The sequence below is a fragment of the Megascapheus bottae genome, chromosome 17 (genome assembly GCF_031878675.1).
Source record: "Megascapheus bottae isolate mThoBot1 chromosome 17, mThoBot2.hap1, whole genome shotgun sequence".
In the NCBI taxonomy this organism is placed as follows: domain Eukaryota; kingdom Metazoa; phylum Chordata; class Mammalia; order Rodentia; family Geomyidae; genus Megascapheus; species Megascapheus bottae.
In genome coordinates, this window is record NC_143525.1 from 5,418,714 (window position 1) to 5,442,306 (window position 23,593).

Below are 23,593 nucleotides of genomic sequence, written 5' to 3' on the forward strand. Positions count from 1 at the left end.
AGTTTGGCCTAGTGGTAGAGTGCTTGCCTAGCATGCACAAAGACCCGGGTTCAATTCCTCAGTACCGCATACACAGAAAAAAAGCCAGAAGTGGTGCTGAGACTCAAGTGGTAGAGCTCTAGCCTTGAGAAAGTCCAAGGACAGTGCTCAGGCCCTGAGCTCAATCCCAGGACTGGCAAAATAATAATAATAATAATAATAATAATAATAACATATATATATACAGCATACTTTGCCTAGAACTTTAGTAAACATTAAGACTACACAAATAAAGACCTACTACTACTAGCAGCTTGACTGCCTACTTTTATTTTCCTGATAACATGTCTTCATTGTGAAAAAAAGAAACCAACAATAGTTTATAATATAACCAATAAGCCAAAGCCAGACATATTAATATTTTGTTGACATCCATCCAATCTGTCAAGAGATAATATAAACATTTACCCATTCCTCTACAGCTGAAGATTCGAGTAGTTAGCAGTTTTTTGCTATCATGGATAAATACTATATAAAATAAACATTTCTGAAAAAGTAGAAAAAGGCAGAAATTGGCCACATTTTATTATACAAAGAAATCCAAGCCGGTGCCAATAACTCATACATGTAATTGTAGCTATTTAGGAGGCTAAAATCTGAAGATCATGATTCAATGCCAGCCCAGGCAGAAAAGTTCCTGGGAGATTCTTATCTCCAATTAAGCACTCAAAAACTAGGAGCAATACTGTGGTTCAAGTGTTAGAGCTCTAGTCTTGAACACTAAGAGACTCAGAGAGGCTGTGAGTAAATATATTCAATCAAGAACTAATATTTGGGGGACTAGGCACAGTGGCTCCCACTTATAATCAGTTACTAAGGAGAAAAAGACTGAGAGGATTATGGTTGAAGGTCAGCCCAGACAAAACCCCACTTCAACCAGTGGCTGAGTATAGTGGCTCCTATCTGTCCTCCTCACTATGGAGAAAGTATAAACAGGCATTTCATGGTCTAGGATAGCCTAGGTATAAACACAAGATCCTATGTGAATAGTAGTAAAAAAAAAAAAAAAATTAAAGGTTGGGGACTTGGCTGAAGTTGTAGAGTACCTGCCTAGAAACCAAAAAGTTCTGAGTTCAATTCTCAGTACCAAGAAAAAATAAAAAAATAATAGTGCTTTTACAAATAAAGGAATTGCTATTCCATTTTCTAAATAGAGAACACAGAATAACTTTCATTATGAACACAGAACTCTGTATACATTTAAGAGATGGGATGAGATAAATAAGAACTCAGGAAAAATGGCTAACATTACTTTTTTCAAGAAAGGCATTACAGCAGTATTTCTTCCTTATACTCCATTATGTCCTAAATATTCTTTTCAACACAAATATTCTCTTCAGTATTTTTGCATCCTTCACCTTTTCTCTACCTCTATTAATACTTCAACCCAAGCCAATACTACTTACCCAGATTAAAACAACCTTTTCCTAAATACCTGCTACATTTATGACCTTTTTTTTTGGGGGGGGGGGGGACCGGGGACATGGTAGGAGGGACAGAGCAGGTTCGTGTGAAACTCAGGACCTCAGACATGCTAGGCAAGACTTCTACCAGTGAGCTACATCCTCAGGCCTTCCAATGTATTCTTAAAGTTATGGCCCAATATAAATCCTTACGATACAAACTTGAAACACTGTCTCTCCTCAGAATAAAAACTTATAAAGTGGGGCCAAGACTTTGACCTAATGGTAAGAGTGCTTGCTTAGCATGCACAAAGACCTGAGTTTGGCCTACTGGTAAGACTGCTTGCCTAGCATGCACGAAGACCTGGGTTCGAGTCCTCGGTATCACATACATAGAAAAACCTGGAAGCAGTGGTATGGCTAAAGAGGTAGAGAAAGCCCAAGGACAGTGCTCAGGCACTGAGTTCAAACCCCAAGTCTGGTAAGAAAAACAAAACGAAACAACTTATAAGGTACTCTAGAGAACTGATCCAAAATCTCCTCCATGACCCCCAGGAAAGCCGATAGCTAGGAGTCTGCTTCTTCTAGCATTCTCCCTAGATCCATTCCCAAGGTCTACTCAGCTCTGATCCTGCGATACAAGAGCCTATTTCACTAAATACAAGTTTCAGAGATACCTCTATTTGATTCATATCCAAATCAGGTTTCACCTTTTACATTTTCTCATAGTTACCTGTACGTGTGTGACCACAGAATGATCACAATACTATACCTGCCTTCCTAACTGTTTGTTAAATCATATGGCTATTTTGTTTATCTTTCTAGAATAATACATAAGACAGAATACTCAAATCAGTTAACATGTAAACTTTGTAATTACTCTCCAAAGTGTAAAAACCTCTAGGATTCTGTGTTTAAATCACTAGAGAGTTCATTTACAACAATTACAACAAATTGGTCAGAAAAAGCCAGCTCATTTGTTACTTAATATTTGTATATATTTGGCAAAACAAATAGCTCAAGACCAGTAATAAGGACTAGAATAGCAAATTATAACTTCAGAAATTTTACAACCAATAAAAACTTTATAGTCCATTAAATCTGTCAATTATTCAGTGTAAGATACAAAGTTCACACTAATGATTAAGAGCTTCATTTATTAAACATCTGGATTTAAATGCATCAATAGCTTCCCAGTAAAATTAGTATAAATGTTCTATAAAAACAAGTTTATTAGCAATGTATGTTCTGTAACTTATATTCTGTTTTTATAGCCATAAAAGTTTTGGATAGAAAGTCATGTAATTAAATATGAGAAACTCTGAATTTGAAAAGGCTGAACCATAGTTAACCCAGTTCTAATTGGCATGACTATAACTTACCTACATTTGAAGTTTAAGAGAATAAGTGTAGATCACTCTATCCTTCGTATTAAATATTCACCATTTGCTTTATTTTGGTTAGATGAAAATGTCATACAAAAAATGACTCATGAAGTTAATTTGATTATAATATTAAATGTGATACTGAAATATTAGAATTATATTTACATTCAATTCACATTTACCATTACTTTCTAAATCAGAATTTGTCCTCAATATAATTAATGGGAAAGTGAATGCCTAAATGAGTATGAATGGGAAGGCTATACAAATTGCAGTTAACAAGGATAGGACCTCACCCTTTGTTTTCTTGCATGATTTCTTCTTTTAAAAAATAAAATGAGTTTTTTCCTCATCACCTGGTTTCTAGAAGAGAAAAATATGGTTGCATAACATTAAGAAAAAGCCCAATTTATTGATGCAGTTACTTTTTTCCAGAGACACTGGCAAATAGGCAAAGATCACTAAAGTATTTATGATGTAATCAAAGTTAATCTTAATTTTTTTCACCCTGCAAAATAAGGCTATAATTTTGCAGCTATTGCAATTGACTAAAAATCCTCCCATCTTACATAAAAAGATAATTAAACACATATTAATTAAAATTAGCTATAACATTTTAATTTTCGAATTACCTAGTCACATAATGGATAAAGGAAACCAGGGCAAAACCAGGGGGGGAAAAAAAGTTTTACAGGTACCTCCCTACTCAGGTAACAAGCTGGCCATGGCCTCTATACTATGAGAAAAATGTACAGGAACACATTTGGAGAGAGGTGATTTCTGCTTTAAACAGAAGATTTTCTTCTATTACAGATGACACAACCCACTCTAAGAAATAATGGAGGGCATGTGACAGACAAGATTTCCACTATACCTCAACAGGTTTAAATTGGAAACACTATGACTTCAAAAATAGAGACATGAAGGTTCAAATATAAATATTTACACCCCACCTACTTCCAGAAAGGAATTCAAGCTTATTATTCAAATAAAATAGAAAGCCAAGGCAACTAGATGCAATTTTTTTTGAATGATCTGTCACTTAAGACTAACAGTGGCACTGCTTATACTCAAATAAGCATGCACAATTAAAAGGTAGCTATATAAGAAGAGTAGCCAAGAGATTAAAAGTATTATTGAAAGGTACATTTGCTATTTCATACAAAGCAAATGACAGTAATGAAAGAATATAGCTATAGAATGACTTAATATATATGCACGCAGCTCAGTAAATATTCCAAAGACAACATATAGTGAAAGCATCATACATTCAATTTTCCCTAATTCCAATTAGAGCAAATAACAGCCAAGTGTAATTTTTTTTTGGGGGGGGGTCAGTCATGGGGCGTGAACTCTGCCTGGGCCTGGGCACTGTCTCTGAGTTTTTCAGCTCAAGGCTACCACCCTACTCCTTGAGCCACACCACCACTTCCAGTTTTTTTAGAAGTTAATTGGAGATAAGAGTCTCTATCTTTCGTGCCCTGGCTGGCTTTGATCCACAATCCTCAGATCTCAGCCACCTGAGTAGCTAGGATTGCAGGCATGAGCCACCACGCCCGGCTTGCATTTATACTTTAAAGGAAGTTGCCAGCTTGCCTCATGAGACTTGGTCCATTTGTTTACTTTTCAGTATTGCTGAACTGTGTAATTTTAAATGCTTTCAAAGAATTTAAATGAATCCAATACTTGGTTACCACTCTGAGGACAGTGTGACAAGCACCAAATACATAATGTGATTAACATGAAATAAATCAAGGACAGAGCTGCTCTTCAACTTATAAGAAGACAAAAACATAAACATAACCAAAACTTTATGGGAAAAAAAGTCATTGAAAGAACTAAATTTTATCTGTTAAAAAAAGGTTTAAACAATTAAAACAATTCTAAAACAAGACATTTTACAAGTTTTAGCCTACTCTACTCCTAATGATTCCTGAGACCAGAGTAGTATCTCACAGAAAAAAATCTTCATATGTGACGTTCATAACTACTTACTTAACAAAAGTTTAAATTCCAAATTCAATTATTTTCATGCACACTACCATGCAAATTATATTTGCCACCAGTTCTGCAAAGTAGTTAACTATTGCACACACTCTTAGAATATATATAGCAATGTGCTCATTAGTAATCAGTTATATTTAATAAAACATGTAAGAGAAATATCACATTTGTCACCAAGTAAGAATAATTCAATGAAAATGCTCTTAAAGTACGATACTTTAAAAAAAAAAAAAAAGATACCTATCTAGGTTCCTCTCTTCAATCAGATCAAGAAATTAAGTTTTCTTTTCACTTATTTTCTTATTCCAAGATCTGCATCCATAAAGGCCTGGTACTAGGATGAGTAAGGCTGAGCAAACTACATTCTGGAGCAGCCTCCTCACCGACATGAGGTGCCTGAGCCTTCCAGGGCACCAGGACATTAAATGGCAGAAGGATCTACAAATACCGTCATTAGAAAGAGTCATGGAAGGGATTTCCCTAGAATAGGATTTTGAATAATGATAAAATGATCCGTGGCACTTCTACTTTGCAATGGCAGATGTGGCTTGGTGGGGGACGGTGTCATCACTAGTCTTAAATGAAAAAGCTTCATTATCTTACTTCATCATGCGCCTTGCAGGTACTCCACTGAAAAAAAGACAAAACAGGAGGCAAAAAATTCAAGCCTCAAGGTAAGCCATTTCAATTTTAAGTATCCACCTTTTTTACTAGCAGATTATAAAACCAGCTAGTTTTATGCAATAATTTATTTCACTTTTTGGCCTCGGAAACTCAAAGCTGTTACCCCAACCCCCAAGAAGCCAGAGGAAGATAACATATAGTAAAAATGACAGCAAATTACACAAATCTAAAACACATCTACATTATAATGTCAGCAGATAACATAAATATGATCTCTTTATATAATATATGGTCTTTAACAAAAAACTCCAAAGTTAATATATACTTACGTCTTGATGTTCTCATGATACACCTTGGTGTCTGATGGCTGGTTATACAGTGGCTGTAAAATAAACCACATGTTATGTGTGAAACATTATACATTTGTCAAACAAGAGACATACAAGCAACATTCCTTTTATTTGGTGCTGGTCCAGAGTCTGAGTGCTTATCTCTGAACTTTTCTGCTCAGGGCCAGTTCTCTACCAATTAAGTCAGACTTTCAGTCTCCACTTTTAGCTATTTGGTAGCTAGAGATGAGTCTCATGGACTGGACTTTCCTATGTTGGCTTCAAATTGTGTTTCTTACATCACAGCCTCCTATGTAGCTAAAATTATAGGTGTGAGCCACCAGTGTCCCATTTAAAGTCAACATTTAATGCCTAGTTCTACCTGAAGCACAGTATAATAATATACCCTGCCAAAACCTACAGACTTCTGAAGTTCCTGAATAATTCTATCTCCTAAAATTTCCACTTCTCTAAGGAAGTTTACAAACCCACTATGTCCTATAATAAATGATTAGTCATAGATTTTTTTTTTATTTCAAAGGCAAAGAAGGTTACAGTCATTATTTTGAAAGTATGGTATAAAGAATTTCCATTAATTTTCCCTTTATCTCAAGGAAAACACTCAAGATGATGCTTCTACAAAAAACAAATTTTCTAGGTGCTGGTGGCTCTAGTTTGAAATCCTACTCAAAAGGCTGTGTTCTGAGGATCATGGTTCAAATCCAGCCTGGGCAAAAAGTCCCCATGAGACTCTTTTTTTATTGTAATTAATAGAAGGGTTACATTATATTCCCGGATAGAAGGTACATTACTTCACAAACACTAATACACTTTCTCATGTTTTGGTCCCCATTTCCCTACCCCAATTTATCACTCATCTCCAATTTATCACTCGAAAACTCGAAGTAGGGCTGGGAGTTTGGTGTAGTGGTAGAGTGCTTGCTTAGTGTGCATAAAGACCCAGGTTTGATTCCTCGGTACCACATACACCAGAAGTGGTGCTGTGGTTCATGTGGTAGAGCACTAGCCTTGAGGAAAGTCCAAATAAGGTGCTCAAGCCCTGAGTTCAAGCACCAGAACAAAAAAAAAAAAAAAAGAGAGAGAGAGAGAGAGAGAAAGGGGCGGGGGGGGGGGGGGGAGAGAGGGAGGGAGGGAGGGAGGGAGGGAGGGAGGGAGGGAGGGAGGGAGAGAGAGAGAGAGAGAGAGAGAGAGAGAGAGAGAGAGAGAGAGAGAGAGAGAGAGAGAGAGAGAGAGAGAGAGAGGTAGCACTGAAGCTCAAAAGGTAGAGTGCTAGCCTTAAGCACAAAGAGGTTCAGGGATAGCACCAAAGCCCAGAGTCCAAGCTCTCACAAAATGTGTCTACCAAACTACATCCTTCTTATACCAAAATAAATGTATCATAGTCCACTTTATCCCAAGAAAAACCTATTACTACTACTATACCCCTCCGCCCCCCCCCCCCCAAAAAAAAGGCATTAGGAAAAGAGAATATAAATTTCTTACCAATTCAACTTTAGGGCCAAGGCCTTCAAAAATTTTATGAGCTTCTTCTGCTTTTTTCTAGGGATAAAGATGTTGTTAATTTTATTTAATTAAAACTTGTATTACCTGAAGAAGAATCACTATTTATAAAGGTATTTATCCAAGTCTAATCTACAACTAAATGTATCCTAATTTCCAATTTTTTTTCCTTAAGCCAATCCTGGGCATGAGCGCAGGGCCTGAGCACTGTCCTTGGATTTTCTCAAGGCTAGACCTCTACCACTTGAGCCACACAACCACATCTGGCTTTTTCTATGTATGCGGTGCCAAGGAATCAAACCTGGGTCTTCGTGCCCGCTAGGCAAGAACTCTATCACTCGGCCCCTCCAATTTTTTTTTTTTTTTTTTTTTGCCAGACCTGGGCCTTGAATCCAGGCCTGAGCACTGCCCCTGGGCTTTCCCAAGGCTAGAGCTCTACCACTTGAGCCACAGCACCATTTCTGGATTTTTCTATGTATATGTGATACTGAGGAATTGAACCAGGGTCTTCGTGCACGCTAGGTAAGCACTCTATCACTAGGCCAAACTCCTAGGCACTCCTCCAAATATTTTTATATAACAGGTTGACACATGTTCTGTGTGTGTGTGTGTACACCACTACCCGGGCTTGAACTCGGCCTGAGTGCTCTTCCTCAGCTTTGTCACTGCTACTTTTTTCTATTGCTAGAGTCTACTTCTAGCTTTTTGCTGAGGCTCAAGTGGTAGAGCTCTAGCCTTGATAAAGTCCAAGTACAGTGCTCAGACCCTGAGCTCAAGCCCAGGAGTGGCAAAAAAAAAAAAAAAAAAAATCATCCTGGAGACTGTTTAAAGATTAAATAAACTTAGTCTGAAGTTTAAATTTGAACCAAGTTAACTTTTCTCTCAAGAAGCCAACCTTAAAATTAGCAGTCTCTTTTGGGCAATTTTCTTCCTCCTACTAACTTTCTAAATAAAAGAAAGACATACACATGATAATGGTTGCTACCATCACTTAAGCCACATTGAGCTTAATTCCTTATTACAAAGAAGAGAGTAATGTACTTTTTTCATTACTTCTTCTCTCCAGCCAATGGTATAGAAATAAATAAGGCTAGTCATTAATAAAACCTCAACAAGTAGTAGAGATCTTTATATAAAAGGCAATATAATAAGGAAAGAAGGGCACCAAGCAAGCAGTGAAGCGCTGTACTGTAGGCATAGCTGAATCTTCATCTTCCTACCAGGTAGGAGACCAAGCTACCATTCTAGAACTGCAAAAATAAAGCAGGAACAATTGAGTAACAACAGGACATACTTCTGAAGGGATAAAAAAGGGAATCTTTTTTCTTTCAGTTGTTTTGAGTGAAAATTAAAAGAAAAAAATTTGGGCCGGGAGTTTGGCCTACTGGTATAGTGCTTGTCTAGCATGCACGAAGACCTGGGTTCGATTCTTCGCTACCACGTACACAGAAAAAAAAGCCAGAAGTGGTACTGTGGCTCAAGTGGTAGAGCTCTAGCCTTGAGAAAAAAAACCATATATATCACTACCTGTTACCTCATTTTTTTTAAGTCTATCTTTTATAAAACTTAAAATTTTGAGCCAGGTACACACTGGCATATGCCTATAATCCTAGCTGCTTGGGAAGCTGAGAACTGGAGGACCATACAAAGGCAGGAAAATGTGTGAAATTTTAGCCCTTACCAGCAAAACTGTGGACTGGAGGCCTGGCTCAAGTGTAAGAGTGCCAAACAAGATCAAGAAAGTCAAGCCAGAATTTAAGGTCCTGAATTTAAGCACTGATACCAACTGAAATAATACTGTGTATTTCTATCTTGCTCCAAACAAAGAAATACCTATCTACTCATGGCTATATTGTTCCTTAAAGTATGAACGAGAGGGCAGTCCTCATTCATGTACCTTAAAGTCCTCCACTTTCACTGGATTTATCTTTATTGTATCCTTCCAGTTATTTTATAAACTGGATCAATTTTTTTTTTTTTTTTGCCAGTCCAGACCTTAAACTCAGGGCCTGAACACTGTCCTTGGGTTTTTTCCTCAAGGCTAGAGCTCTACCACTTGAGCCACAGTATCACTTCTGGCTTTTTTTTTTCCCCCTATGTATGTGGTACCAAAGAATTGAACCCAGGTCTTCATGCATGCTAGATAAGCAATCTACCACTAGGCCAAAGTTCTGGCCCTAAATTGGATCAATTTTGAGCCCAGTCAAGAAAATATTAATTGTATTTTTGCCTGCCAATGATATTTAATTCGATGACTCAAATTATCTACCTATCTACAGACATACCTGCATATATCTGAATCCAGGCTTTGCCCATCAGTGGCTTTTCTTCTCCCTCCTCCCTCTTTCTTCCTGCCCCCTCCCACCTCCACTCTACCGTCAGGGTGCTGGGGGTAGATAACTGGGGGCCTAGCCTATACTCTACCACTAAGTTATTCCCCACCAACAGTTGCTTTTCTTAAGGCAAATACCTTTCAGAGCTGGCTATTATGTAATAGGCTGTGTAAAATCAGCTCTGATGAATCAATTCATTAAAAAGTAAACTTGAATAACAATCCCAACTTTCATCTGCTAATTATCTGTTAGTAAGAAGCCTAATTCTCTTAAAGACTTCTTCCTACTGCCAGTCAGCTATGATGAAATGTTTTCTTTACACTGAGGTGAAATCAGTTTTCCCTTTAACTGCTAGTTCCTTAGCCAGGATCTGGCCAGAAACTCACATTACTAAAATAATTCATGAAATTGAGGACTGGTTTTCCTAAATCCCTAAGTATTTTTAACTAAGAATATGAAAAAAAGAAATTGATTTAACTAAGTCTTCCTAGACACGTCAAAGACAACCTTGAACTTTACGTAATGAAATTCAACTGCAGCAAGGAATCCATCATAATTAGAAGCTCATAATGAAGTTAATTTCCAGATCCAAAGGCCTGTCTGTATTGAAAAGTTATTAGGCTTTGGTATTAAATGTTCATGAAGAACAAAATGGACACTTTATATTCTATGCTATCAAATTTGCTTATCAGTACTTAATATAATTACTTGATTAAATCTTATCTCTTAAGTTTTATATAACATGTAATACAAAATAGAAATCAAGTTTTAATATAACTACAATTTGTTTGGATAGAGGAAAAGTAGTCAAGTGGGTTTAACAGCCTGTGCTGAAAGAGACAGCATAAGCTTACCCGATTCTCATCATAAATAATTTGGACAATACTGCGATGTTTCTGCTCCACTGGAGGAGGGGATACAGGCTTCTCAGGCTCAGGAGGTTTAGCTGCTTCTTCTTCAAGCTGTTGCTAAGAGACCCAGAAAAGAAGAGTCAGACATCTGTGCACATCACCCCACCAGTAATTAATTGCTAGAGATAACACATGCTCTCTAACACTGCTTGCTAATTCTATGTGATAACAACTTAATCTATGAGAATTTTATGGAACCAAAGGCTCAAATGAAAACATTTAACTAGTAACAGAAAAACAAAAAACAAAATCGATAGATACACAGACATAATGCTACAGGAAAATAATGTTTAGTATTTAAATTCTGACATCTTTAAAGCAAAACACTAAACCAATGGACTTCTATCACAATGGACATTTGATGCTATTGGAAAAGCACTATCATGTCTGGCCTTGCAAACATGAGACCCTGATTTCAACTAAGAAATATAAAACAAAAGAAGTAAAAATATTAACAAGAGGGCCAGGAGCATGGCCTAATGGTAGAGTGCTCGCCTAGCAAGACTTGGGTTTGATTCCTTGGCACCACATACATAGAAAAGGCTGGAAGTAGTGCTGTGGCTCTCAAGTGGTAGAGCTCTAGCTTTGAGAAAACTCAAGGACAGCCGGAATTCAAGCTCTAGAACTGACCAAAAAAAGGGGGGCTATTAAGGAAAATTAAATGAGACAATAGCAGTATTTACTCTATATGTAACTGACAATGAATTTTAGGAAGCCTTAAAAAGAAGACAATATAGAAGACTTTAATAATATAACTAAGAAATGGAAATAAACCAAAACGTAAACGCTGAGGCTCATTCTTAATCAAGAAAATGCAAATTAAAACACAAAAACTATTTCACAAATGGAAAATAAGAAAAAGTCCAAATTATAAGGATAGTCATAAACTGGTAGACATAAACTACCAATGGAATATAAAGTGTACTATACAGCAAATTGGGTATCATCTAATATAGTCAAAGATCATATAACCAAACAATATACCAGAAAAAATGGATAAAACTAATTTCACTGGAGAGCCACGTTGTAGAATAAATTAAATAGCAAAAAATACCTACTTGTTTTTTTTTCAGTTTAAGGATCTGCTGTTCTACTTTTGCAATTTCTCGATCAACACGATCCATACTCTGTATTAACTCTTCCTTTGAAAGCTTTGAAGGAGAAGCATTTTGATCATCTGCACATGGTTGCCCAGCAATTGGAGAAGAGGGAGCATCATGTTTGCCTCCAAAAGCTGAATCCTTTAAAGAAAAGGAAAAAAGAAAAAACAAAAACTGAGGACAACCACTGATTTCTCATTAGCATTCAATGTCAGACACAAGAAAGTGTTTACTGAAAAAGTAAATTTTCAAACACAAAAAAAGCATTGGGGTGTGGCCTAAGTGGTAGAATTCCAGCTGATTAAGTGTGAAGTCCTAATAAGCTTAGACCAAGAATCAGGTGTTCTATTTTTCTAATTGTAGTTTCTTATGCTGACATACAAACACATTACATACATGTCCTGCAGGTGTTTATACCACTCTCATAGTTTTGGTATATCAGTCACTAAAAATTACACTTCTGGCACAGCCAAGTGATTGATCAGTCTTTAGTGTACCAATTCACTATGGAGGATTTCTGGGGAAAACAATATTGTAGTCAGAACAGGAAGATAACAGGAAGGTTAAGTTATTTGCAATGACTCTTCTGGTTTTACCACACAGGCTAGAAAATACTACTATTCTAGGTAAAACTTTTTAGGCAGACCCAAATTAGCAAGTACAATATGGCAAAAAAAAGTTTGCAGGGCAGGGGATGTAGCTCAGTGACAGAGCACAAAATAGCTTGTGAGGCCCTGCAATACCAACTCAAACAAGAAAAAACTATTTTTCAGGATTTTCAAGGACCAACATATTGAAGAAATCAGAGAAATGACCATCTATGATTCTGTTGTTTTAATATCTGAGCTACCCTCATAAAAGGCAACTCAGGCTAGTACAACACATGTAATATTCCTTTAACAAAAATCCATCCTCCCAGCACCAAAAAAAAAACGCACACACAAGGGGCCGGGAGTTTGGCCTAGTGGTAAAGTGCTTGCCTTGTATGCACAAAGACCTGGTTTCGATTCCTCGGTACCACCTACATAGAAAGAAGCCGGAAGTGGTGCTGAGGCTCAAGTGGTAGAGTTCTACCCTTGAGAAAGTCCAAGGACAGTGCTCAAGCCCTGAGCTCAAGCCCAAGACTGGCAAAAAAAAAAAAAAAAAAAAAAAAAAACCACACACACACAAAAAAACCAAAAAGCTTCAAACAGTTCAAAAATCAGCAGTGATACTCAATATCTGCACTCAAAATCTACTATCCAAGATGACTGTCCAAAAAGAAGTGTACTCTTTCCCTAGCTTATGTAACTATAACCCATCCATACACTTTTATAATAGCTATTAGAAAAAAAAACAATTTTTAATCTACTACCCAGCTAACAACACTATTTCTAGTCTAAGGTTAGAGAAGATAAATTTTAGACACAGGCACTAATTTTCTTTAGGCTATGGCAGTCTTAGAATGAGGATGTATATTTAGATTATAAATTTTAAAATAAGATTTTTAATTACAAAAGATATTAAATAAAAATAAGCTGTGAAAAATCAGTAATTCTGAACCAAGAATACACATAAGAAACACACAGATAGTTGTTCTAATGACTTTGGTCAGACATTTCAGCTGAAACATAACATGTACTACCTTACATATGTAACTATAATCCCTCTGGTACATAACCCTGACAATAGAATTAAATGAAGAAGATAAAAAACAGCATGTAGATTTCTAAGAAGCCTTATATCCTATAAGAGCATTTAGGCAATATAAAAAAACTTCTAGGGCCGGGAGTTTGGCCTAGTGGCAGAGTGCTTGCCTAGCATGCACAGAGGTCTGGGTTCGATTCCTTGGTACCATGTACATAGGGGGAAAAAAAGCCGGAAGTGGTGCTAAAGCCCAAATGGTAGAGCTCTAGCCTTGAGAAAGTCCAAGGACAGTGCTCAGGCCCTGAGCTCAAGCCCAGGACTGGCAAAAAAAAAAAAAAAAAAAAAACTTCTAGGGAATGGAGATAACATGTAACTGGAAAACAATAGTGATGTGACAAAGAAATCTTCACATTTTTAATTCCAGAATTTGCATTTACCCTACACTCAACCTCTGAAAACCTTGAATCCAAGACTTAAAATGTAAATTCTTTAAATTACTGGCTTCTAGAATAAGAAGTCAATTTCTTTGAAATAAAAAATTGGATTTGATCTGATATATCGGATATAATTGTATTTGGTTATCTGAAATTGGATAGGGAACAGGGAAAAACAAGATGAGGGGTGGGGGAGGGGGGAAGGGAAATGGGGACCATGACATGTGAAAGGGTATCAATGTGTGGGAATTAAGGCACCATTTATCTGGCAAATATCATGTAACTCTTCTATTAATTACAATAAAAAATATATTAAGAAAATAAAATAAGCCTGGGGGGGAAAAAAATGGATTTGAAGCGAAGTACTGGTGGTTCACAACTATAATCATAGCTACTCAGGTGGCTGAAATCAGAGGATTGAAATTTGTAGACAACCTAGGGAAATGCATCTCAAAATTCCCAACAGTTTAACTTCTAGTCATTATAAGAACTTATGGTGGGGGGGGGGAATAGGTACCAAGACATGTGAAAGGGTATCAATGTATGTGAATTAATGCACCTTCCATCTGGCAAATATCATGTAACCCTTTTACTAATTACAATAAAAAAAAATAGAAAAAAAAAAAAAGAACTTATCCCCATTCAACTTATGAATTCAAAATCTTACATTGTTTTGCCAGTCCTGGAGATTGAACTCAAAGGTTTGGGCACTGTTCCCCAGGCTTCTGTTTTGCTTGAGGCTAGCACTCTATCATTAAGCCACATCCTCATATCTATTAGAAGTTTCTTTAACTTATTCTAAAATGAATACTTATTCAATTCCTATTAAAACCTTTGGGACTTCCTAATTTGAAAGCATAACAGACAACTAGGCTGGAGGCATGGCTCAGGAGTAGAGCAACTGCCTATAAACTATATAAGGCACTGAGTTTAAACCTCAGTACCACAAAAATACGACAATGGCACAGGGCCCAGGTGGCTCATGCCTGTATTCTTAGGAACTCAAGAGGCTGAGATGTGAGGACCACATTTCAAAGCCAACCCAGACAATAAAACTCCCAAGAGATTCTTATCTCCAATTAACCTCCAAAAGCCAAAAGGTATGGCATGGCTCAAGTGATAGAGCACTAGCCTTGAGCTGAAGATCTCAGGGGCAGTGCCCGGGACCAGAATTCAAGACCCACAACCGACAGACCAAAAAAAAAAAAAAAAATAGAATAGAGGGCCAGAAGTTTGGCCTAGGGGTAGTGTGCTTGCCTCACATGCATGAAGACCGGGGTTTGATTCCTCAGTACCACATGCATAGAAAAAGCTGGAAGTGGTGCTGTGGCTCAAGTGGTAGAGCTCTAGACTTGAGAAAAGCCCAAGGACAGTGCTCAAGTCCGTGAGTTCAAGTCCCAGGGCTGGCAAAAAAAGAAAAAAAAGAATTTAATTCAAAACCCCATGCTTGCTAAGCAGATGCTCTGTATCTTCAAATGCCACCCCCTTTTTTTGTGTTGGTTATTTTGAAGGTAGGGTCTTACTTTATGCGTGGGCTAGTATAGCCTGACCAACAGCCTGGATTGTGATCCTCCTACTCTTGCTTATACCAGGGCTGGTATAACATGCATATGTAATCATGACCAGCTGTTGACTGAGGAGGAATCTCAAAAAAAACTTCTATGTCCAGATGGGTGTAACACTGATCAAGAGGCATTGTATTCATGAACTGCATCTCCTCTGTACAACTACTTTAAAAAAAAAAATTCATGTCCAGATAGCCTTAAACTTGGTTTGGAATCTAAATTGTCTAAAATACTTACATAAATTAGGAACCATTTTTTCTACATAAAAGTTATAAACCTTACCTCAAACATGTTTTCAATCATATACCAAGTGAATAAATTACTACTAAACTATAAAGTTCAATATGAATTTGACAAAACAGGTACTCTTACATACCTCTGGCCACATCTTATAGTGTTAAAAAAAATCGGTATAAACAATTTTTGGCCTGGAGTTTGGCCTAGTGATAAGAGTGCTTCCCTAGCACACACAAAGACTGGGGTTCGATTCCTCAGTACCACATACATAGGAATAAAAAGAAAAAAAAAAAGAAAAGAAAAATTTTGTACTAGGCGCAGTGGCTCATGTCTGTAGTCCTAGCTACTCAGGAGGCTGAGATCTGAGGATCCAGGTTCAAAGCCAGCCTGTGTACTAAAGACAAGAGACTTATCTCCAACTAACATCTAGAAAACCAGAAGTGGTGGGGTGGTTCAAGGGGTAGGGTGGTAGCCTTGAGCTGAAGAGTTCAGGGACAGTGCCCAGGCCCAGAGTTCAAGCCCCACAACCGACAACTAAAAAAAAAAAAAAGGAAAGAAAAAAGGAAAAACAGAAAATAGAAATTTTTCTTTATTGCCACTCATTGTTTTCACATGCCAGAGTCAAAATACTAATTTTAAAGTCTAGAACATAATTCTACAGTTTAGCTTTGTTTAATGAAACATTAACCTTTAGAGACTGGCTTAAGTGAATTTTCTTTAGGAACTGTGCCTGAATACAGCTAAATAAACATTTCAGACCTATAGCTCCACAGGGCAACAAAACAAATATATTTACCTTCTTAGCATCTGCAGAAGACCTCAACCCCTCTGGCAGTGTGTGCACTAAAGGTAAAACAGCAGCACTAACACGCTGAAAATGGGACTCAGAAACCTGCTCCAGACGTGGTCGCTTGGATTCCAATGACTCGTGATCCACTGGGGATGGGCCTGTATGAAACTGTTCATATCCAGTTCTCCTTTCTTGGGGCCTAATACATACAAAGAAAATAAATTTCTTAAAAACTATTAAGGATACACAACTCCCTGGTTGGACTGAAATCAACGAAAAGGTTATACTTGGAAATGGTGCTGTGGCTCAAGTGTTAGAGCCCTAGACTTGAGCTGAAGAGCTCAGGGACAGTGCCCAAGCCCAGAGTTCAAGCCCATGGCCAACCAAAAAAAAAAAAAAGGACAGTGAATTTATATCCCTTTTCACCTAACCCAGAATAATGCATGCCTTGCTAGAACAATATTTGGCGCCAGTCCTGGGGCTTGAACTCAGGGCTTTGAGCACTGTCCTTGGGCTTTTCTTAAGACTAGAGCTTCACCACTTGAGCCATAGCACCACTTCTGGCTTTTTTCTATGTATGTGGTATCGGGGAATCAAGCTTGGGTCTTCACGCATGCTAGGCAAGCACTCCATCACTAGGCCAAACTCCACTTTGAATTCTATCAGTGAGTTTCTTTGGGAGGAAAGGGAATAAAACCAATCTAGAAATAAAAGCCTTAACAGGTTTTGATTTGCAAAAAAAAGAGCTGCCAAGGACTATCCATCAAGTATTTGTACATCCATACCAGAAGAGTTGAACACATGACAAAACAAAAGAGTAACTACCACTTTTCATGCAGAGAGTAAAAACAAACAAGGGAAGCTAGGTGTTGTTATCAGAGCTATGGATCAAATGGCGGAGTGCTAGTTTTGAGAAAAAGACGCTCAGGGACAGCTTAGGCCCTGAATTCAAGTCCCTGGATTGGTACAAAAAAAGTAACCAAACCCTTAGCCTAATTTTGATTAAGTTCTAAATACTAAGTTCCAGTGACTGTAAATAGAGATTCCCTTCTTGAACACTTGTTTGTTAAACTTGTCATTTAAAATATGATGTAGGGGCCGGGAGTTTGGCCTAGTGGTTAAAGTGCTTGCCTAGCATGCATGAAGACCTGGGTTCGATTCCTCGGTACCACATACATAGAAAAAAGCCAGAAGTGGTGCTGAGGCTCAAGTGGTGGAGCTCTAGCCTTGAGAAAGTCCAAGGACAGTGCTCAGGCCCTGAGCTCAAGCCCAGGACTGGCAAAAAAATAAATAAAATAAAATAAAATATGATGTAAAAATCAACGTTAATAAATAATTTAATAAAAAAAAAAGTAACCTAGCTACACTGAAGGCTGAGATCTGAGGATCACGGTTCAAAGTCAGTGCTAGCATGCACAAAAGACTGAGACTCTTATCTCCAATTAATCATTAGAAGATGGGAAGTGGGAACTCGAGGTGGCTCCTGCCTGTAATCCTAGCTACTCAGGAGGCAGAGATCTGAGGATCAAGGTTCAAAGCAAGCCTAGGCACAAAAGGACCTGAGACTCCTATCTCCAATTAACCTCTAGAAAACAGGAAGTGAGGCTTGGCTCAAGGGTAGGGCGATAGCCTTGAGCTGAAGAGCTCAGGCACAGGGCCGAAGCCAAGTTCAAGCCTCATGACCCACAAAAAAAAAGAAAAAGAGGCTGGGAGTTTGACCTAGCGGTAGAGTGCTTGCCTAGTATGCATGAAAACCCGAGTTCAATTCCTTGATACCACACACATAGAAAAAGCCAGAAATGGTGTTGTGGCTCAAGTAGTAGAGCTCTAGCCTTGAGAAAGTCCAAGGACAGTACTCAGGCCCTGAGTTCATGCCCAGGACTGACAAAATTTTAAAAAAAGAAAATGGGAACTGGGACTACAGCTCCAGGGGTAGGGTAGCAACCTAGAGATGAAGAGCTCAAGAGACAGAGCGCAGGCCCAGAGTTCAAGCCCCATGAGTCACAAAAATAAATACGTAACCACAATAAAACAGCTAGAAGAGTAGCTCAAACAATCAAGTACCTACTTTAATACGAGTAAAACCATGAGTGGTGCTGAGGCTCAAGTGGTAGAGCTCTAGCCTTGAGAAAGTCCAAGGACAGTGCTCAAGCCCTGAGCTCAAGCCCAGGACTGGCAAAAAAAAAAAAAAAAAAAAAAAATTAGTTGGCCGGGAGTTTGGCCTAGTAGTAGAGTGCTTACCTAGCATGCACAAAGACCAGGGTTAGATTTCTGGGTACCACATACACAGAAAAAAGCCAGAAGCAGTTCTATTGCTCAAGTGGTAGAGCTCTAGCCTTAACAAAGTCCAAGGACAGTGCTCAGGCCTTGAGTCCAAGCCCCAGGATGGGCAAAAAAAAAAAAAAAAAAAAATAGTTGTTAAGATTCAAAAGGTGGAGTAGGCAGCTTCAGAAACAAAGAAACAAAACTGTTTCCACCACTTATATTCAATTCAAACTGGAATTTGTCGTCATGGCACTGAGTAAGAAATAGAAATGAAGGTATTCAAGTTAAAAAGGAAAAGGTAAATATATTTCTGCTCACAGATGGTGCTATCGTTTTAATCCAGGGAGTACACCAAAGGCTCCTTGATTGAAGGTTTAGTTCACAGCCATTGGTGCTACTGGGAGGTAACACCTTAAAGAGGGGGGAGGTAGGTCAATGAATGCATTTGGCACAAGAGGATTCTGGACCTATCTTATCTCTTTTGTTTGTTTATTTTTGCTTCCCGGATATCATAGATGAACTATTTTCCTATATCTCATAATCCCTACCATAATGCTCTGTCTAAGCACAGGCACAGTGGAAGCAGTGGAGGCAATTAACCATGGAATGAAACCTCTAAAATCATGAGCCAAAAGAAATCTTTCTTCTCTTAAATTATCTTGAGTATTTTGTCACAACAACAGAAACTTTATTCTCAGCATAGTGGCGAGCACCTGTCTTCCCACCTACAATGGAAAGCACCAAACAGGCCTATCACAGGAGTCTAAGCACAGAGGCCTGGGCTAGCAACAAGGTTGTGACCTCATAGGAAGCCATAAGGAAGCCATAAAAGTAACTGTTAAAAGTGTTAGCAAATAGAGCAAAGTTACAAAATATAAATATCAAGTTCAAGTCCACCTGCATTGAACAATCTGAAAATAAAAACAGCCAGGTGCCAGTGGCTCATGCTTATAAACCTAGCTACTCAGTATGCTGAGATCTGAGGATAGTGGTTTGAAGCCAACACAAATTGGAAAGTCTGTGAGACTCAAAAGAAAAAAATGGGAAGTAAGCTACAGCTCAAGTGGTAGAACAGTAGCCTTAAGCAAAAGGAGCTTAAGGACAGCACCAAGGCCTAGAACTTAAGGCCCAAGACAGGCCAAAGGGGGGAAAAATCTACTTATAATAGCAGAAACAAAAAGAATAAATGCAACAGAGGAGGGTTATCTCTTTAACACACTAGCACAACCATGCTCACTGCAGCACTATTTACCATAGCAAATACATGGAACCAACCCAAATGCCCCTCAATAGACGATCAGATCAACAAGATGTGGTATTTATACACAATGGAATTCTATGCTGCCATCAGAAGGAACATTGTCCCATTTGTAAGGAAATGGAAAGGGTTGGAAAAAATCATATTAAGTAAGCCAGACCCAAAGGAACATAGGTTCAATGGTTTCCCTCATTTGTAATAATTAGTACAAAACTTGGACTCTCCTAGCAGAGGATTATACAATAGCTCCTAAGGCCATGTAGGATGAGGCTAAATGAAAGGACCTACAAGATATGTAAACAAGGGCTATAATGAATGAATGTTGTTCTTAATGTACTATGTTATTTCTCATCCCTTTTGTTGTCCCTTGGTTATTCTCATATTATTACAGTACCTTACTTTGTAATCTGTATATTGTACATATGTTTATTTGTTTATTTGAAATAGGAAAGGGAAGGGGGAAAAACAAGATGAGGGGAGAGGGAAATGGGGACAAAAACATGAGAAGGGGTACTAATATATGTGAAGTAAATGCTACTATCTGGCAAATAATTACAATAAAAAATAACAAAATTAAAAAAGAAAATTCTACTTATAATAGAAGAAAAAAAAGAATAAATATAACAGAGGAGGGTTATGTCTTTAACACAAAAGAACACTGCTAAAAACACTACTCTACCTCTTGAGCCAGAGTACCACTTCTGGACTTTTCTGTGATTAAATTTGAAAAAAGAGAGTCTTGTTGCCTTTCCTGTCCAGGCCAGCTTCACACCATGATCCTCAGATCTCAGCCTCCTGAGTAGCTAGGATTATAGGCATGTACCACCAGTGGCTGGCTATTATTGATTTCTTTAGTCAGTCTCGGGCCTTGAACTCTGGTTCTGGGTGCTATCCCTAAGGTCCTTTTGCCAAGGATAATGTGAACCACAGCATCACTTCCGGCCTTTTTTTTTTTTTCCTTCCCTGAGTAGTTTATTGGAGATAGAATCTCATGGACTTTCCTGCCTGGGCTGGCTTCAAACAGTTATCCTCAGATCTTAGCCTTCTTATAAGCTGGGATTACAATTGTGAGCCACTGGTGCACCATCAAAAATCTAATACTGCAGAAATGACGAACCTATATAGTCAGATAACCTGACCAAAATCATATTGTTGATTATTCACAGAAATAGTAGAAATCATAGAAAAATCTACCATAGGCTGGGAGTTTGGCATAGTAGTAGAGTCCTTTTCTAGCATGCACATAAACCCTGGGTTCAGTACCTCAATACTACATACAGTACTACATACCCAGAAAAAGCTGGAAATAGTCCTGTAGCTCAAGTGGTAGAGATAACCTTGAGAAATCTCAGGGACTGTGTCCAGGCCCTGAGTTCAAGTTCCAGGAATGGCAAAAAAAGAAGAAAAAGAAAAGAAAAATCTACCATAAAGCTGTATGGAATTTCATTCTTCACAATTTCAACCTCAATTTTAATAGAGATTCCACTGGACAAAATCTATGTGATTTCACTGGGAGCCAGATGTATATCAAAAATCAGCATATAAGCTAGGTACCATGACTCAATCCTGTAGCCTCATCTTGGGTATATGAGAATAGGGATCCTAGGTTGAGGTCAACTGAGACATAAAAGCTCATGAGAAGCTGGGCGCAGATAGCTCATGCCTGTACTGCTAGCTACTCAGGAGGCTGAGATCTGAGAATCCAGGTTCAAAGCCAGCCTGGTCAGAAAAGTCAGTGAGACAGTTACCTTTAGTTAATCACAGAAAAAGCTTGAAGTGACACTGTGGCTCAAGTGGTAGAGTTCTAGTCTTGAACAAAAGGAGCTCAGGGACAGCAGTCAGACTAAGTTCAAGCCCCAGAACCAGGAAAAAAAAAATTTCTTGAAATTCCATCCCAACTCATGGATGAGCATGATGCCTGTTATCCTATGCTATGGAGCAAACAGAAGTAGGAAGATCATAACCTAGGCATAAAGTGAGAACCCCACCTCAACAAAGAAGTAGGAGAGGAAAAAGAAGAGGAAGAAGAGAGGGAGTGAAAGGAGGGGGGAGGGGGAGGAGGAAGAAGGGGAGGGGGAGGAGGAGGAGGAGGAGGAGGGGGAGGAGGAAGAGGAAGGAGGCTCAAATGATAGAGCATTGACATAGCAAGCAAGGCTCTGCATTCAAACCCCAGTACACCTAAAAAGAGAAACACTACATTTGGCAAGGCATCCATGGCCGGCCTCACATACACAGAAGTATAAAGGTACAACTGAGGGAAAAAAAAATGTTAATGCAATTGAATTTCAATAGAATGCATTTTAATGGAAGAAGCTAGGCAAGGTGATATACATCAGGCATAATAGCTTCAATGGAAAGCAAAAAAGATCACTCTAAGTGTACACTTGGGCAAGGAAAAAAATGGTGAGATCATAGGTCAAAATAACTAGTGCAAAAAAGGACTGGAGGCTTGGCTCAGTGATACAATATCTGCCTCATATTTGGATGTGAGGCTCTGAATTTAAACTCAAATACCAGGAAAACAAACATGGAGATTAGCAGTCTTCTTTGTCCTTTCCTATTCATGCTGTTCCTAGCTTCTTCCTTAGGACAGTGTGGAAGCACTCCCTAATTTAGATATTTCCTTTGGTTTATCTGGAATAGTCCAAGTGGGTTTTTGATCATTCCCCTTTTGCAGCAAGAGCACCTGCTTTGGGCTAAGAATGGTAGGTGGTTATGGCTTTCTATATATTCATTATACAGTGTGAAGGAACTGAGAAGTAGAGCAAAGATAGAAAAAAAAAAAAAAAACTTGATTGTGGTTGAAAGATCCTTTGTTAAGAAGACTGACCTACTATATCAGCCAGACACATAAAATTTTAAGTTGGATCACCACTGTGGAAAACAGGACACCATACAAGTCCTTCTAACAGCTGCTGAGGAATTAGGGTGGTATGATGGGAATTTCTTAAAAGCAAAACACTCACTCACCATTACCCCCATTTAAATTTTCTCCAATTAGGAAGTGCTTATAAGAAATTCTGGGGGAAAGGAGAGAAAGAAGAGGGGAGAGTGGAGAGAGGGAGGAAGAAGGAAGAAAGGAAGAAAGAAAAGGAGAGAAAAAGGAAGCAAAAGGAAGGGAAAGGAAAAGAATGTAATAAAGATGGTTTAATACTACAAAATATTTCAGAATTCAAGTAAATTTAAAAGATGAAAAGAAATGACAACTGATGGCTCTTGAGTAAAAAGAATGATAAAGGACTCTCAATAAAACTTTGTGAGTCTTAGGAAACAGAGATTCTTGACCTTCTATTTCCTGTGTGAGAAGCAGGAAATAAAAGTAAATACTTGCAGGTCTGGCCTAGTGGTAGAGTGCTTGCCTAGCATGTACAAAGACCTGGGTACGATTCCTCCATACAAAAAGATTTTTTTTTTTTTGATGGGGGAACTAGTCCTGGGGTTTCAACTCTGGGCCTGAATGTTATCCCTGTGTTTATTTTGCTCAAGATTAGTACTCTACCATGTGAGCCATAGTACCACTTCAGGATTAAATTTGGAAAAAAAAAAAAAAAAGACTCATCGCTGATTAACCTCTAGAAAATGGGAAATGGGGCTTGGCTCAAGGGTACGGTGGTAGCCTTGAACTGAAGGGGTCAGGGACAACACCCAAGCCCAGGGGTAGGGTGGTAGCCTTGAGCTGAAGAACTCAGGGACAGGGCCTCATAACCCACAAAAAAAACCTTTTTTTTAATTAAAAATATCAATTTTGTAACCCTTTATAATAGAAAAA

General features: G+C 38.2%; 1 protein-coding gene across 25 annotated transcripts in view; it reads right to left on the reverse strand.

Moving 5' to 3' along the window:
• Positions 1 to 23,593, reverse strand: part of Ncor1 (nuclear receptor corepressor 1) — a 129,965-nt gene that overhangs the window by 83,504 nt on the left and 22,868 nt on the right. For 16 of the 25 annotated variants that reach the window (XM_090349473.1, XM_090349488.1, XM_090349476.1 and 13 more), the window contains exons 4-10: positions 16,308 to 16,500; positions 11,608 to 11,790; positions 10,493 to 10,606; positions 7,288 to 7,344; positions 5,785 to 5,837; positions 5,435 to 5,461; positions 3,124 to 3,190 (exon numbers count right to left, since the gene is read on the reverse strand). In XM_090349473.1, the coding sequence (XP_090205599.1) occupies positions 3,124 to 3,190; positions 5,435 to 5,461; positions 5,785 to 5,837; positions 7,288 to 7,344; positions 10,493 to 10,606; positions 11,608 to 11,790; positions 16,308 to 16,500 (694 nt within the window). The remainder of the gene's footprint in view (positions 1 to 3,123; positions 3,191 to 5,434; positions 5,462 to 5,784; positions 5,838 to 7,287; positions 7,345 to 10,492; positions 10,607 to 11,607; positions 11,791 to 16,307; positions 16,501 to 23,593) is intronic. The other 9 variants (XM_090349494.1, XM_090349496.1, XM_090349490.1 and 6 more) reach the window with 1 other exon arrangement.